The following is a 16,177-nucleotide window of genomic DNA, read 5'->3' as shown; positions in this document are numbered from 1 at the left end:
TACATATTTCAAATATATATAAAAATTGGGCTGTCAGTTCTGTTGAATACTACAAAAGGCAAACATTCCACCTGTCCATCTGCTCACAGATGGTTCTACAATTTCTGAAAAAAAAAATTGTTGTAGCTTAATTCAGGTTGATCTATGCAACATTGTTGATCATTAGAGCATTCTGTTGCCATCTTGATGAGGTATTCTGAATTGGATGGACTTGTTTGTTAGGACCACAAAGTTTCCTTTCAGAGAAGGAATAGTTCCATCTTGCACTGTGGATACTTCGAGGATATTTTGCCCTTTTTTTACAGTTTTGATCCATTTTCCCCAAATTCCAGTGGATGTAAATCTAACCTTGCTAGGTCCCTATTGTTACTAAGATCTGAACAAATAAAGTATCATTGGTGGGAGGGTGGAACTGCCTGCATACTGAGCTAATTCTCATGCCTGCGGATCTAATATGCAATAATGAGTGAACTTTCTATCAAATAATGCTAAGCCGGCAATCCCTCCTAAGATAAAAATAATAGAGAATGTAAGGAATGAATTGATTTCTTGTTGCCTTCTTCATAGAACTGAATATACTGCTACATCAGAAAACAAATTCCTCCTTCAAATACTACTGATATTCTACCTGAAAAGCAACATCCTTATCAGAGATGGGTATACAATGAGTATGATGCATCATAACTTAAAGAAAAAATGAAACTGATGTATAAAGCAACAGAGTAATGTTCTCTTTCTGAGATTACATTACAAATTGATGTAACATTAATTTATACAAAAAAATATTCATTTCTCATTTTTATTAAATAATCTAGTCTCAGAAAATTAGTATTTAATTATTCAGCTGTATATTTCTTCATAAAGAAATTTCCACATACTTAAGTTTATTTAATTATGACAAACAGTTGTCCAAATCAGTCACCAGTTTATTTTAGATTATTTTAAAATATACTATTTAAGAACTGAATCAAAGACTAGCTAACTGAAACAAAAATAATGGCCACTATAAAACAAATTAGCTACTAGTATATATAATAAACTAAAATGTACAGACCAGATCATAGAAAAAAATAGCAAATATTTATTCATTTATTACAGCAATTAAAAGAATTTAAAATAAAATCAACATTTTAATATTAAGACATATATATAAATGATTCTTTTAAAATAGCAACTAATTACAGATACTGTAATACATGGCCAAATTAATATACTGCAATGTGAAAGTAAGTATGATTTTAATAAACTATTCAACTGGTACAAAATAATTAAGTAATAAGAAATAACAAAAATATAAATAGTAACAAAATACTACTGTCATGCATTTTCAAGATTATTTTATGAATAAAACGACTGTTGATCAGCTCTTCTGTTTTAAATTACCTAAACGTTGCTATTTTTAGGTAATTGGCAACTTCAATGAGTTGAATTATTTTTCCAGACCTCAACCAGTTAACTTGAAACCTTCAATGTAGCAGGCAAAAATGCTACCACCATTAAGATGGCTAATTTAAGAATTTTAATATAATAAAACAGGGATTAAAAAAACTACAAAATAGTTTTTTAAATGTCTCTAGTAGAAGATATCTAAATTAAATCAAGATATTTATCTGTTAATTATCAAGTATTCAGTTAACAATAAAATAAATCTAAAAACAAGTTTTTACTACAAATGTTTTTGTTATTTTACATGTTGTAATTTTTATTTGAACTGTATCCTGTGTTAACAACTAACATTTAATATTGGTTATATTAATTTTTTTTAGTAAATGAAAAAAAACAATTTTCATAAGGTGGAAAGCCAGAGCACTGGTGATACTTAATCTAAAGGACCTACCTAGACTGAAACACATTTAAATTAATCAAGTTCCATTAAAATTAAGTCAGAAGTTTTTATATGATTTTAGGACTAATAAAACTATACCATAATCAACTAATTTATATACATATGTATCATGAAATGAATTTAGTGTTTGGCCACATATGGGAAAAAGATTCAGTTTTTTATAGTATATGTGTATAAAAAATAGCCTATATTATGGTAAAATGAACATAAAGGTTTGTTTGCTTAATACAGTTTATTAATGTTTCATTAAATATATTTCTTAAGGTTACAGAAAAAAAAACATATTTTGCAAATTGCATGACATACCATTATTAAAAGTTAATTAACACATTTTATTTATTTAACAATAAATAAAAAGTTTAAAACTTGCTCATAATATAGGAAATGCTATGAATTAATTGATGGAGAACATAAAGTTAAGAATAATAAACAAGAGTAAAATGTAATAAAATTCAACAAAGAAAAGGCAACAGAAAGAATTTAACTAATAGGATAATAAAAAATAATATACCATAAGTCACAGTCTTTTGTAATTTTACTATTTATATATTAAAGCAAACTTGAATAAACCAAAAGATCTTTCATGTAGAAAAAACTTGCTGATTCAAACACTACCATGGTGTCAAAATCAGGGGTTTAAAAAACACCTGAATGAAGTTGAGCACTTTATAGCTGCAAAACATGGTTTCTAGGAAAAGTAGATAAAGAATAAAATCTTTTGAGATAACTTTATAGGAGAATATTGACATTTTTAACTGTAAATTAAAGACCTAAATTTGTGACAGTATTTGGAAAAAAAGAAAAAAGGGAATGTGAATTTACTCCTAACTATTTACCTAACACCCCATAGAAAATGTGTCTTAGAATATATAAAGTTAATAATTACAGGTGTATAATGCAGAAGGTTTTCTGAGAAATAATAAACAATGTAGAATACGTCAAATAATTGGATAAAAAACTTGTATGTTTGTATATTGTTTTTATCTAACTGTACTACAAAAAAATTTATTTTAGCTAAAAAAAAGTTAAAACAAGGTTGTTTAATGATTAATTAATAATTATGCCCTGTATAATAAAATAACAAAATTCAATGAACAACATTAATAAATCGAAGAATAAAGAAACAATTATATAATAAAGCCTATAGGCCAATGAAGAATGATACTCAGGCAGAAAGTTTGATTAAAAAAGATTATCTAATGAATGATATTAGCAATCATCATTCACAACAGCCACTTTATTATTAAAGAAAAGTATTGCAGTAATATTATTAACAATAAATAATTAAAAATAGAGAAATATATAAAATATTACCATACCAAAAAGAAATTTAAGTAATCACTATAAAAATTAAACAACCGAGGTCAAAAATTCTGTAGTCTTAAACCAAAAATTAAAATAATAATAAAAAACAAATTAAAATAATCTTCGGTAAATAAAAACTGTTTTCAATTTAGATTAAAATATATGTGAAACAAAAAATTGAAATCAAGAAATTTATGAATTTACAAAACAGTTCACTAATGGGAAATAAAAAAAATAATGAACAAAAAAACATGAGAAAAATATTTAATAAGTTTAAATATAACTAAATATTATTAAGTCAAACAAAAACAGCTGTTGGTAACACATAATTGCTACAGGATGATTAAAGGATTAACAAAAATGTTTTAGTATTGTGGATACAAAATTATATTTTAAATTGAGTTCATTAAATTAGATGGTTTATTTAATTAGGTAGCAAGTTTAGTTTTAATAACTTGCTATAAGTTTTAATAACTGGCTTTAATTCTATCATCAGTAGCTAAAATATTAACTTTGCTAATAAATAAAATAACACCAATCAACATTTTAAATTATAAAATATCATCTAGATTGAATTAAAAATCGGATTCAGGTAAAAATAAATAAATAATATAACTTTAAACAAGAGATTTTGTACATACAATACTAAAATATAAAAAAAACAAAACAGTATCAACATTTATAAAATTCACTATTAGTGAATATTTTTTCTATATCTAAGAGAAACACAATCAGAATAAAAACAAATAAACAACACACCAAGCTGAGATCTATCCAGTGGTGTTAAAGACAAGTTAATACCAAAAAATATGGACAATAGTTTTGATTATAATACTCATAGAAAAATCCTATCCAGTACTTTTCATTGTTTACATAACACAATGTAAGGTCAATGACATAATGTGTTAAGTACATATATAAACAACTATACTAATATGTAATTAAAATTAATAAAAATGTTGTATTCAAATAATTGAATGGCTAGATATTTAAGTAAATATGGTACTTCACAAACTTACTTTCTGGGCCAAGTGAAACGCAGCTGGTTAAATGTTTCTGTAGAGAGTGAAGGTAAATATTTGATGAATGGCATCGTGTATCTGACACCCGCCAGACGATGTGGTCAGAGATTGTTGATACTGTAATTTTGTCGACTGTTTTGTATCACTATGAAGGTTTCATATTTTATACTGTAAAATTCCCACCTGGAATAATTAACTTAACATTGTTTCAAGTATTTATAGAAACGAAGCCCCATAAGATTAGAAAAATACCTAAGTCAAGGTTAATTTTATTATTGACTATTCAAAAATAAATGTAATTTTCTTTTAACTGTTTTGAGAAAACATGTTTAATGTAAAATATATATATGTCATAATAGTGTTAAATTATGAGGGTATAAAATAATATAACTGTAACATTATGGAACTTGAAATTTTGAAACTGAGTAAAATACGCGTGCAACTTTGATAAACAAGCACCGAACAACAAACAGGCCGGAGCGTACAAAGCGACTAGCAGACGATAATCAGAATTTTATGAATGTATATGGCTCATTCTAATACTATCGGTAGATGCCAGCACTTGCATGAGCTTCTTCATATTTATGGTAGGGTCATTCTAATACTATCGGTAGATGCCAGCACTTGCAAGCTTCTTCATATTTAAGGGTAGGCTGCTACCTAGAGTCAATATGTAAAACTATTTGATCACATCACAACAGACTAAACAAACCCAGGGATCAACACTGAACAGTCAGCTGTTAGTTTCGTTTCTTAGTAGTTAGTCAATATGGAGTGCTAGTGCGAAGGTCGTTAAAAAATTTGCGTAATAATTTATGTTAAGTTTAGTGAAAAATATTGATGTATTAACGCAGGATTATTTATCCGTTATATCAGGACTAATGAACATCGCAGGCAGATCGTCAGATTCTCAAAATAATTCATATTTTGTTAATTTTAATCAGGATATAACGTAAGTTTTTTTTATGTGCTATGTTGGAAAAAGTTTTATTTTTGTTGCTTTTCTTGTAAAGTTATTTTAATATTTGCCTTTTAATTTTGTTTATTAGCCAGTAGTTAGGTTTTTGTTTAGTAAACCGTGTTGAATGATTGTTACATGGTTATGTGGCCAGTTTTGTTTCATGAAACTTGTCTAATGACCTCATCGTTCTGCAGGCTTTGTGTGTTTTAAGCACCTTACTCTAAGCCTATTTTGAAGTACGGATTTGTATTCTTTATTTTTACTTCACGTAGATTGCTATTTTTCCTTTTTTTAGTACACAGTGTTTATTGTAGCACTTTAGTTATTTATTTATTTCAATGTATTAATTTCTCTGAGCTGCTGTTTTTGTCGTGATATCTTAACCATACGTCAATGTTGTTTTGATCAAATCATGTTGATTTTTAGGCAACATTTATTCATGTTTGATTACTGTTTACACTGCCTTAGTATTGTTTTTTACCATATAAACAAATAAATCTTGTATCAGTTTAACAATTGTTAATTACCTAGTTATTAAAACTAAATTCCAAGATTTTTTCCTAAAAACTTTACCATTGGAATAGCAGAAGTGAATGATTGCAATTTTTATACCTTGAAAAAGTTATATCGGATTGCAATATCATATAACCTTGGCATATTAACTTTTGTTGTAATATTCACCTATCACTTTATTATTGATATAAAAACAATAGCAAGTTAGTGATTAACTTTATAAAACGTTTTAACTGAAAATTAAAACATTGTTGTGTACTAGTTTGTATACAAGAATTTCAAATATTTTGAAATTGTTGCTTATACAATATCTAAAATTAATTTTATATTAATAATTAAAGTTATTTTAATTCTTTTAAAATTGAGCTTTTCTTTTGGGGGCCGTTAAAAAAAGTTTTTAATCATTTTAGCAAACATTATTTTCTTGTATTTTTCAATTATTTGTATACATCTTCAAAATTTTGAGCATGTTAATTAAAATTTAATATTAAAAAAATAGTTTTCTTTGTTCTTATTTGGAAGGAAATTGTATTACTTCTACTTATCAATTCTTTGGTATCTAATATCTTTTGGTATAATTTGATGAAGTTTCTTTTTACATGTTTTACTAACTTTTTTCATAATTGGCAGTGTTTTTGAAACTTGTTTTGAGGAGTGAGATTCAGCATTTGACTGGAAAAACATGTATTTGTTTCTTTTCTATTTAACATGATGTTACAAGTTATGGCATATCTTGGGGTTGGGATTCTTTCTGCAGATACCTATCTGAAAGTATTTTTGTCCTTTATAATTGACAACTAAAGAATTTTTATATTGTGAAATGTTTCTCTTTCTATTATATTATTGTTATAAATGGGGTACACATTTGTCTATTGAATAGTGATTTATGAGTACTTTTTCTATTTTGTTTCCTTGTAAAGGCCCAAACTGTAGCAGCAATATTTAAAAAATAACTCACTTTATTTACTTAAGTACACTTCACATTTATTGTAGTACTGTAAAATTTACTTACACATGTAAATTAAAAATAAAGTATATTAGTATTTTTTTTAATTTTGGTTGTGTACTTATCTATTTCGTCTGAAGAAGTTCTTGTGTTATACAAGAAAGGTATTTCATTTTTTTAATTCATATAACTTTTAGTGTATGAAAAATGCAATGCATATTTCAATTCCGTATTTTAATGCGCCAGATTACTCATTTTATTTCTATTTTTTTCACTAAATTGAGGAAACGCATACACAATCGCGAATTGCTTACCACAAAAAATTATTTCAATTTCCCAAACAAATCAGAAGGAGGTAAGTATGGACTACATGGTGGGTGATCGTAAATTTTCTTTCAAATATTCTCAGTAAATCATGTGTCGGACCCGCAACATGTGGACGTGCATTATCGTGCAGCAGGACGACGCCGTTGGTCAGCCGCCCACGTCGCCGATTTTGAATGGCGCGCAGTAACTTAGTAGAATTTCGCAGTAGGCTTCTGCATTTATAGTCGTTCCACGTTGCGTGAAATCCATAAGCAGTATGCTAAACTGATCCCAAAAGACTGTGGCCATCAGTTTGCGTCCAAATGGCTGTAGCTTTACCTTTGTTGGTCTGGTTGGTGATTGAGGATGACGCCATTCACTTGACTGCCTTTTTCTCTGGCGTGTAATACGAAATCCATGTTTTATCGCCGGTAACAATTGAATTAAGGATCACCTTTTTTTGTGACGTTCCGTTATGATGTACGGCACTCAGCGTGCACACAAACCTTTCTGAAGCCTATATGGTCATGAACAATACGACCAATAACAGCTGTTGAAGTATGAGAATAGAAGAGCCAGGTCGGAAATCGTTGAGCGACGATCTTTTGTGATTTCATCATGACGCGTTTCGACTAGTCCTCGGTGATTATCGAGGGCCTCCCCGAACGTTCTTCATCACGCATATTAATTCTGTTATTTCTAATCCTTTCGAATCATTTTCGGACATTTGTTTCAAACATTACATTATCACCGTACACAGCAACCAACTGCCAATGAATTTCAGCTGGCTTAACGTTTTGACGGTTTAAAAACGTATGACTCCACGTATTTTACAATCGGCGGCAACATCTTTTTTCCTGTTCATTTATAACGTAATAACTTACACGTAATCAATGATACTACAACTTAGACACAATGCAATGTGTACATTTCTAGCGTGGCCATGAACGCCGACCTAAAGGAGAGAAATTCCCCAACGGACTTAACTTTATAGATATCCCTCGTATTTAGCTGCAATTATTTATTTTTAAAACTTCATTTTTCAAATATAATAGAAACCAGTTTCTTTCTGAAAACTATTTTTAAACTCAGTATTAACGTGTGTACATTTTTTTAATCTAGCTGCCTAAGAAAATGTACCAATCAGTTATTAGTTTCCTTGTTAATAGTTAATGTGTTTTTACATAAAACGTTTGTGTTTCTTTGTACTGTATATAATTTCATTTTATGGTTGATGAATTATTTTGTACAATTATGTCTTTTATTTGTTAATCATGCTTATGAAATTGCATTGAGGAGGGGCCACAATACAGTTCAGCTAAAACCGGCCTTCTCGCTCATTTCCATTCAATTTAGCTTACGACTTACATGTGATAGGGCCGTGATTCGTGTGTTTGCGTTTAGTTTGTCGAGTTAGATCTATTTAAATAATAAGTGTATTTTGAACAATATTTATGTATACAAAATTTCAGTAAACGTGTAAAAAAGTATAAAAATTCAATTTGTCAGCCCTCAGCCCGCGCAAAAGTCAGCCGGAAATATAATTTACCCATATCGTTGGAAAGGAGAGGTTATGTGCCAAGCATAGGTACCCGTGTCGGGTGCCGAGCGAGTGGAACTGTTCCGGGATGCGATGCAGGACCATTGGCCTGCAGCGGACAAACGCTTCAAAACTGTATTTGAAAACAATCCGTTTGGTCTATTGTTCAGCTCAGCGTTTGTGATCGACTTGGGTTCGTCAGAGATTTCTTCATCCAGTTCGGAGGTACTTCATCCAGAGTCTAACGTTTCACGTTAAGCCAACGTCCTTCCCCCCCCACGACACAGTCCCACCCGATTTTGTTAGTTTTATGGTTGATTGGTGACTTAAATCAGTAGATGGGTGGGTTTCTCAAAGGTGGTTAGATTTGATAAGAATTTTACTCGTTCAGCATTTGGGAATACTTCTGGAAATACCTGGAAAAGAATTTGTACAGTAAAAAGACCTCAATTTCCAAAATTTGAAATTTTATACTTACATTTTTAGAACTCTTAAAAATTTGTTGATAAAATTATGTATTATTTTTATAATTACAATTTTGTAATTTTTCTTCAGATGGAACGTAATCGAGTAATGAGGAAAGATTAATTTATAAAATTTAGAGGTTTAAAAGGGGTGTATCTACATTTAAAAAAGAAATATTTTTATATATATTTCTTACTTTTTAATCAGTTGTAAATGAGGCATTATAAAGTTGAAAATTTTTCAATCTTTCTCTTAAAGTTTATTTTACTTTAAGTAAATTTAGAAATGTCATATTAATTCAGCACATCAGTAGCTTTGTGTTTGAAATTTAATTAAAAATTACAATTAGAAATTTAATTATAATTAATGTTTTCTTTATTCTTGTATTTATTATTTGAAAGGAAATTTTATTACTATTTACTATCAATTCTTTGGTATGTAATATCATTTGGTACACTCTGGTGAAGTGTCTACATATTTTTCAAATTCTTTTTCATAGTTGCCAGTGTCTTTGAAATCTGTTTTGGAGGATTGAGTTTCAGTATTTTACTGGAAAACATGTATTTGTTTCTTTCCCATTTAACAAGATATTTTACCAGGTATAATTTGCCATTAAAAAATATGGCTTATTTCTTGGGTGTGGGGATTCTTTCTGCATATACCTCCTGAAAGTATTTTTGTCCTTTAATGTTGACAACTAAAGAATTTCTATACATGTTGAATTTCTTCTAAATTGTTTTTTTTCTATTGTACTATTGTTGTAAAAGGATGGTATGGTAGACACATCTGGCGAGTTGAGTACTTTTTCTATGTTGTTATTTCCATTGTAATAGCGTAAATTTAATGATTCAAATTTAATTATATTTTTTTTTATGTTAATTCCTTGAAAGGAATTTTTAAATTAAGCAACAATATGCTGCTTATTGCTTGTAATTATTTGGTGTGATACAGTTTGTTGAAAACAGGTTTTAGTTTAGTTAATTGTGTAATTAAGCATGATATTTTTGTTATCTTTGGTTACAGACTGAGTGAGTAGAGAAATAGTATATAATAAACAAAGATAATAATATCGTAATTTGTATAATATTTAAACCGTACCAATATTTACATTTTGATTTTAATAGAAAGCATATTTTGCAGGGTAATTCTGTTCAGTAAATTAGACTTTTTCAGAAATAGATTAGGCTATTTTTATTTTATTATATGAAACAGGTTTTCATGATATCAAGGACAATATTTGTCTAGGATTAAAGTGTCTTTTCAAAATGTTTAAATCTATTATAATTATTTATTGATAATTTGTAACTATATATAAGGTACTATGATACAGGGTTGAACCAGTTTACCTACAGTTGTTATATTTATAGAATAGAGTATATTTGAACTTCATCAGTTTTTTTTTACCAAAAAAAAAATTATTTTGACTAAAATGTAAATTCATCAATGTTAAATGCTATGTTAATATTAATTGAATTTGTTTATGTAAGTATTGAATAGAAAAGGATTGTATTGGAGAATTGTTTCATGAAATTAGAAATTTGATTCAGTCATTCTTTTATCAGGACTATTTTCTAAAAATATTGTTTTTTTTTTAATTGAGGCAAAATGGAAAAAAAATAATTTGATAGTCTTTTATTTCAATCAGATTAGTTAATTCTTAAAGATTATTATATATTAAAAAAATATTTTTGTAATTACTTGTGTGTTTAGGTTCTTTAATAGCTAAAATAGTTATTGAAACCACTTTTGCTTATGCTTTTTTGATTTTTAATTGAACATTAATGTTAATAGTTCTCTGTTTGTGTGATGTAGAAGAATAATTTTTCTTCTGCATAAATATTTATGGAACATTTTTTTCGTTTCATGGAGAATCTGATAATTCTGTAATTAATAATATGGCCAAATTGATTCACTTTTCTGGCCCTTTTTGTTCTTTTTAATTGTAATTTTAACGCAGCTGGTAAATTTCAAATTCAAATTGTGCATCTCAGGTGCTTTACATGCATGAAAGCCATAAGAAGGACTGGAAATTAATATAAGAGTGAGACAGTGAGACTCTTTTCTACCAGAGAGTCTGATGTTGAAAAAGAACTATACACACACACACACACACACACACATACACATTAGTAATTAGTCCATTTGCAACAATGAAATCCATATGTTTAACATTTATTTTTATTTCTGTTCTGAAAAGCTTGATAATTATATTCTTTTAGTTTATATTATAATAATTTGTTACACAAATTGCTTTCACTATCTCCCTGTTATTTGATAAATCCCAAATAAGGATTGTGATGAAACAAAACCAGGTTGGCCGGAGAAATATTACTCAAAAAGTTTTCAATTTAACCTTTTAAAATAATCTGTTTACAGTTTTAGTATTATTTTAAATTTAAAATTTACACTATATATTTATTAATCATTTAAATATCAATTTTAAAAGAACTTTAGTCATTTTTTTAACTTGTGCTCGATTTCTAGAATATTTTTAAATTATCATTGAAAAAAAAACAGATTCAAACATACAAAAATATAATAAGCAGAACAAATCCTTTAAGTTTTTGGGTAAAAAAAAAGAAAAGAATATGGTTGACACAATTAGCAAATATTTAAAAATTTTTTCAGTACCAAACTAAAATTAGCTTTTCTACAAGAGTAGAGACCTCTACAAAAATTACACATTTTTTTATATTAGGATTAAATCTTTTAAAAATTGTTTTTGCTTGTTTTAATTGATAAAACTTGTTATTTGGATTATTGTTTATGATGTTTTTAGGGTTTCTTTTAAGTATTTGCTAGGAATCTGAAGAAAAATTAACAGTCAATTCAATTATTTAAGAAATATTTCTTTGTTTATTGCATCCTTAACTTATGATTTTGCTTCAAACGCCTCATTTCTCTATTCTAAAATATCACTTGAGTTTACTACAAAAACTTATAGCTTGCTTTAAATATTTTGTTGTTTTTCTTAATCAAATGTATTTTAGTATGGCAATATCAAATTAAAATCCTTTGGTTGCGATCAGTTGTACGATACAACTCAGTACTGATTAATTACGTTTCTGGTTGATTGGTGGATTATCTATCAGTAATAGTGATGGTATCTTAAAATTACTGAAGCAACTTTAGCAATTGAACTTCTGTTATGTAAAATGCCGAACTGTTTTATTTTGAAAATGTATAAATTAAATTATGGCAATTGGGTTATACGTTATTAAATATGAGACTGTGACTAAATATGAGTTATGAATGACAAAAATGAGCGAGTGCTAGCCTTTCATATGTGGGAAGCTGATAGTTTGATGTCTGGGCTGATCCAGTTATATTTTAATGATAATGGCTTCTCAATACTGTCCTCAGCCATAATTTTTCTATTGGGTTCCATATAATAACATCCTGGGCAGTCAATCCATGGATGTAACGAGATACAAGAGTTCTCATTACATTAACTTGATGGAGCATCCTATGGGTTTTAATTAAGTTAGATACACTCTGTAACTGGAGATTTATGGAATAGTATAACAATCAGTCAGTTAAATGTATGTTAAATATCAAATGATCCCATTCTACTTATTAGAAAAAACATGAAATGATTAGAATTTTCAGTAATAAGTTATAAAGTAAAAAAATATGTAAAATAATATGCTTAGTGCATCCCTGGATTGTTCCTAGTTGTAGAATTTTCTCTGTTCTCATTTCTGTCAGAATTTTTAACTGTTCTGTTCTAAATCAAATATCTTGTCACATTCAATTTTCACATAAAATTTCTCATATTTAAAAAAAATTGTATTAAAAGTTGTTGGTTGTTGTTAATATTATTTTTTTTTTTTGGACCATATCCTTACGTTAGTGAGTATTTACTTTATAAAAAGAATCATTATTTAGTGCTAAAATTCAATTATAAATAACTTATTGAAGTTGCACTGTGAATTTTCACATCTCATTGTATATGAAAAAAAAATTGTATGCGATATTCATGTAGTAGCTTAATTTTTTCTATAAATTTATTTTTTTTAAGTTTCTAGAACCTTATTTTATTTTATGTTACTATAATGATTTCATACCATCAGAACATTTTTGGTGGTTACAGAATCCTTATTGCTAGGTCAGTTAAACTTATTTGGTTTTTTTTAATTGTAGAATGTTTTGTCAGTTTTTATTAATATTACGGATTGTGTTATTTTTTTTCTTGTTTATAAGTTGTGTAAAACAAAGAGAAAAGACTTAGATGAGGGTTACAGTATTCTTAAGAGTGGGGATTGTTAAGAGTCAGTCAAGGACAAAATTAAGTGAAAGTCTCTTCACTTTGAGGTTATGTTATAATACGTTGTATCATTGTTTTGCATATATTTTCTAATTTGCTAAAAGTAATGTATACTGTTAGTAATTATATTAAATAATATGACTTAGCATGTTTGTGTGTGTGTGTGTGTGATTGGTTGGTTGGTTGTGGTCACACTTGAAAACACATTCAACACATAAATGTATGCCTTTTTATAACTATTCTTATGCTGATTACATAACTAGTGAATATTTTGCACATGGTGTCTAGAGGTATTATTGTACAACTTGTTCCTGTTAGTATTACACAGCATGTGTTTTGTCAGCCGTACTTTTTGTAAATCTTAATTTTTATTTTTAAGCATATTTCTTAAAAGTTTAGTTTTTATTCATTTTTTACTATTTTCCGCTGACTATTCTATTGTTAGATTTTTTTAATGTGTAATATTATTTTTTGGGAATGTAACATCCATTTGAGTATTTCATATAAATGGTGGGGCAGGGATTGGAACTATCCCATAATTCTAAATCTAGTTAAGCCTAATATTACCACCTAAATATTTTTGTAATAGTTGATACTGCTTGAAGAATTTCAGCTGATATATCATCTTTCCTTATTTTCTGAATCTTTCATTTTATTCTTCTGTTTAACTATCCATATAATTTTATATCCTTTTTTTATCATTTTATAAATATATCTTGTTTTTATTTGGAGATATTGTGTATTAAGTGACAACCTCCATGCTTAATGGTTGGATCTCTGCTTTTCATCTGGAAGATCTGGGTTCAAATCCCAGTTGAGCTTTTCATTATAAACAAAAAATCACTAGGGTAACAATAGTTAAACCATGGGCCTGTACTTACTGCTGAGAGAGTAAAAATAAATAAAAAAATGAAGGTATTAGGTGAGCTGATATATCAAACATATAACGGAACTAGGCAAAGCCATTATGAAAAAAAACCCAGTATTTCATGGTGTACTTACTACGAAAAGTGAAGAGTGAAGTAGGAGTCCTGTTGTTGACTTCTTTACATTGCTGTTGTATATCATTATGTTAAGCTAACCGAGATGAAGGTGATATTTAGTACTACAAGTAGTGTCTTTATTCCGTTTATCATGAAAGCTGCTGTATAATGAAAAAAGATCATTACTGTCAGAGAATATCTGCCACTAGTGTCTCACACATTTCAGCTGCTTATATACTTTATATTTTGTAGGAAATATTTAGACAGATAGTGTAAAGCAACAAATTAAAATGTTTCAAATTGACATTGTTTCTCCTTTTGTCGAGAAACAATTTGTTGTGTAAAGATGGCCTCTACTTTGTAAGGTAAGCAGAAAATGTTATTTTAGGTAATTTTTGTTTCCAGTCTTCTTTAATTTTTCCTGAATTCTCTTGATTTTTTTATTGTTTGTTTATCTGATATTCATATCCTTAGTAGGGTTACTATTCACTGATTAAGTTTCCTTTAAAATTTGTCATGGTAGATCAGTGTTCTTGCACTGTAAAGAATAACTAAAGCAATTGAATTGTTTACTTGTTTTTATTATTACAACAACCTTTTAACATGTTTTAGAATTGGATTTTAACATTGATTTTACAAATTAATAATATGGGGACATACAAATTCATAATAAACCAATTTAACATAATGTTTATGGTCTTTGTTTATTGCTGTTGTGATTAAATGGAACAAACAACAATGAATGAGTGATGTAACCCAGCACTCATAAATAGAAATTTTTTACCAATACATTTTTTGTTTTAATTCAGTTATGATGTCAGTCCGTGGTCGTCATAGACTTAAGATTGGTATTCTCAAATACAAATAAAATAAAAAATTAAATTATTAAAATATATATATACGTATGTATTAAATTTGTATGTGTTTCTTATTACTGTTAAGTGATTTCTCTCCATTATTTATTAAAAGTTACCAAGCAATATTTTCTTTAACCAAAGCCGAAAAATTACTGTACTTCTTAACATTAATAGCATTTCTCTTTCTGATAAAGCAAGAGAAAATTGGTCAAATTATAATTCAAAATATTCATACAGAAATCATAGAAAGAAGAATGTATTCAATTTTATATTCGTATTTTTTCCATATTACCAATTATTTTCTTTTCCTAAATGAACTGGAGGATAACAGATAGATTTTATAATCCTTTAAATGCACTTTACATCTGTATGCATTTTTAATATTTGGAACATCAAGTTTTTTTTAACAGAATACTGGAATATATTATGTTGGCTGCAGATTCCTTATCAATGAATAATGACAAAAGACTGCAATGGATGAATATAAAGAATCTCCGTTTTATGTTACTTTATAGAGGTAAAGGTGGAGTCTATTTTAGACCCTAGTGCTTGGATATGTCATTACCAACTTAGGTTTTCTCCATAGTGATAATTACAATCTTTTCTTTTGTAACACATTTTAATCTTTTCCTAGTTTCATTTAAAAGCTCACCTTATATGTTACTGTTATATCAGTTCATTATTGTACTATTAAAATAGTTTTAAGATTTAATAAAACCATGTATAGTTTATCAAATTTATTTGCACTTTTCAACATAAACCTTCTGTTTTTATTACTTTTTAAATTTCGTAATCCAGTAATTAGCAGTTTCTTAAATGCGTTTATTTTTTTTTTGAAACAGGGTTACGTTTGTAAATATGTACTGGAACTACAATATTTTTTCCTCTTTCTCATCCAATTTTATTTCATTAACTAGTGTAGTACAATTTTAAATATTATTTAGGAAAAGAGTCTCATTGCATGATATTGTTTTTAATATTTAGAATTTCTTGTTATCCATTTGCAATTATATATATTAATTTACCTAACATTACAACCATTGTATCAAAATTATTATTAACAATAAAAATGATAAAAAATTATACCATAAGGTACAGTTGATAAAAATTAAGAAAGAACACTTACCTATTGTCTGTAGCGCATTCAGATCTTGCAGCTGCACAAT

The 16,177-nt window shown here is 27.8% G+C and overlaps 2 protein-coding genes across 5 annotated transcripts in view; one reads left to right on the top strand and one right to left on the bottom strand.

Moving 5' to 3' along the window:
- Positions 1-4,652, bottom strand: part of LOC142329883 (monocyte to macrophage differentiation factor) — a 132,119-nt gene extending 127,467 nt beyond the window's left edge. Inside the window, exon 1 of the mRNA XM_075374780.1 lies at positions 4,171-4,652. Within this exon, the coding sequence (XP_075230895.1) occupies positions 4,171-4,244 (74 nt within the window). The 5' untranslated portion in view covers positions 4,245-4,652. The remainder of the gene's footprint in view (positions 1-4,170) is intronic.
- Positions 4,653-4,854: 202 nt separating this feature from the next.
- Atg18a (Autophagy-related 18a) overlaps positions 4,855-16,177 on the top strand; it is a 172,840-nt gene continuing 161,517 nt past the window's right edge. For 2 of the 4 annotated variants that reach the window (XM_075375158.1, XM_075375160.1), the window contains exon 1: positions 4,855-5,125. In XM_075375158.1, the coding sequence (XP_075231273.1) occupies positions 4,989-5,125 (137 nt within the window). In that variant the 5' untranslated portion in view covers positions 4,855-4,988. The remainder of the gene's footprint in view (positions 5,126-16,177) is intronic. The other 2 variants (XM_075375159.1, XM_075375161.1) reach the window with 1 other exon arrangement.

This window comes from Lycorma delicatula, chromosome 9, assembly GCF_047948215.1.
Source record: "Lycorma delicatula isolate Av1 chromosome 9, ASM4794821v1, whole genome shotgun sequence".
NCBI lineage: Eukaryota > Metazoa > Arthropoda > Insecta > Hemiptera > Fulgoridae > Lycorma > Lycorma delicatula.
This window is presented reverse-complemented; position numbering and strand designations above follow the sequence as displayed.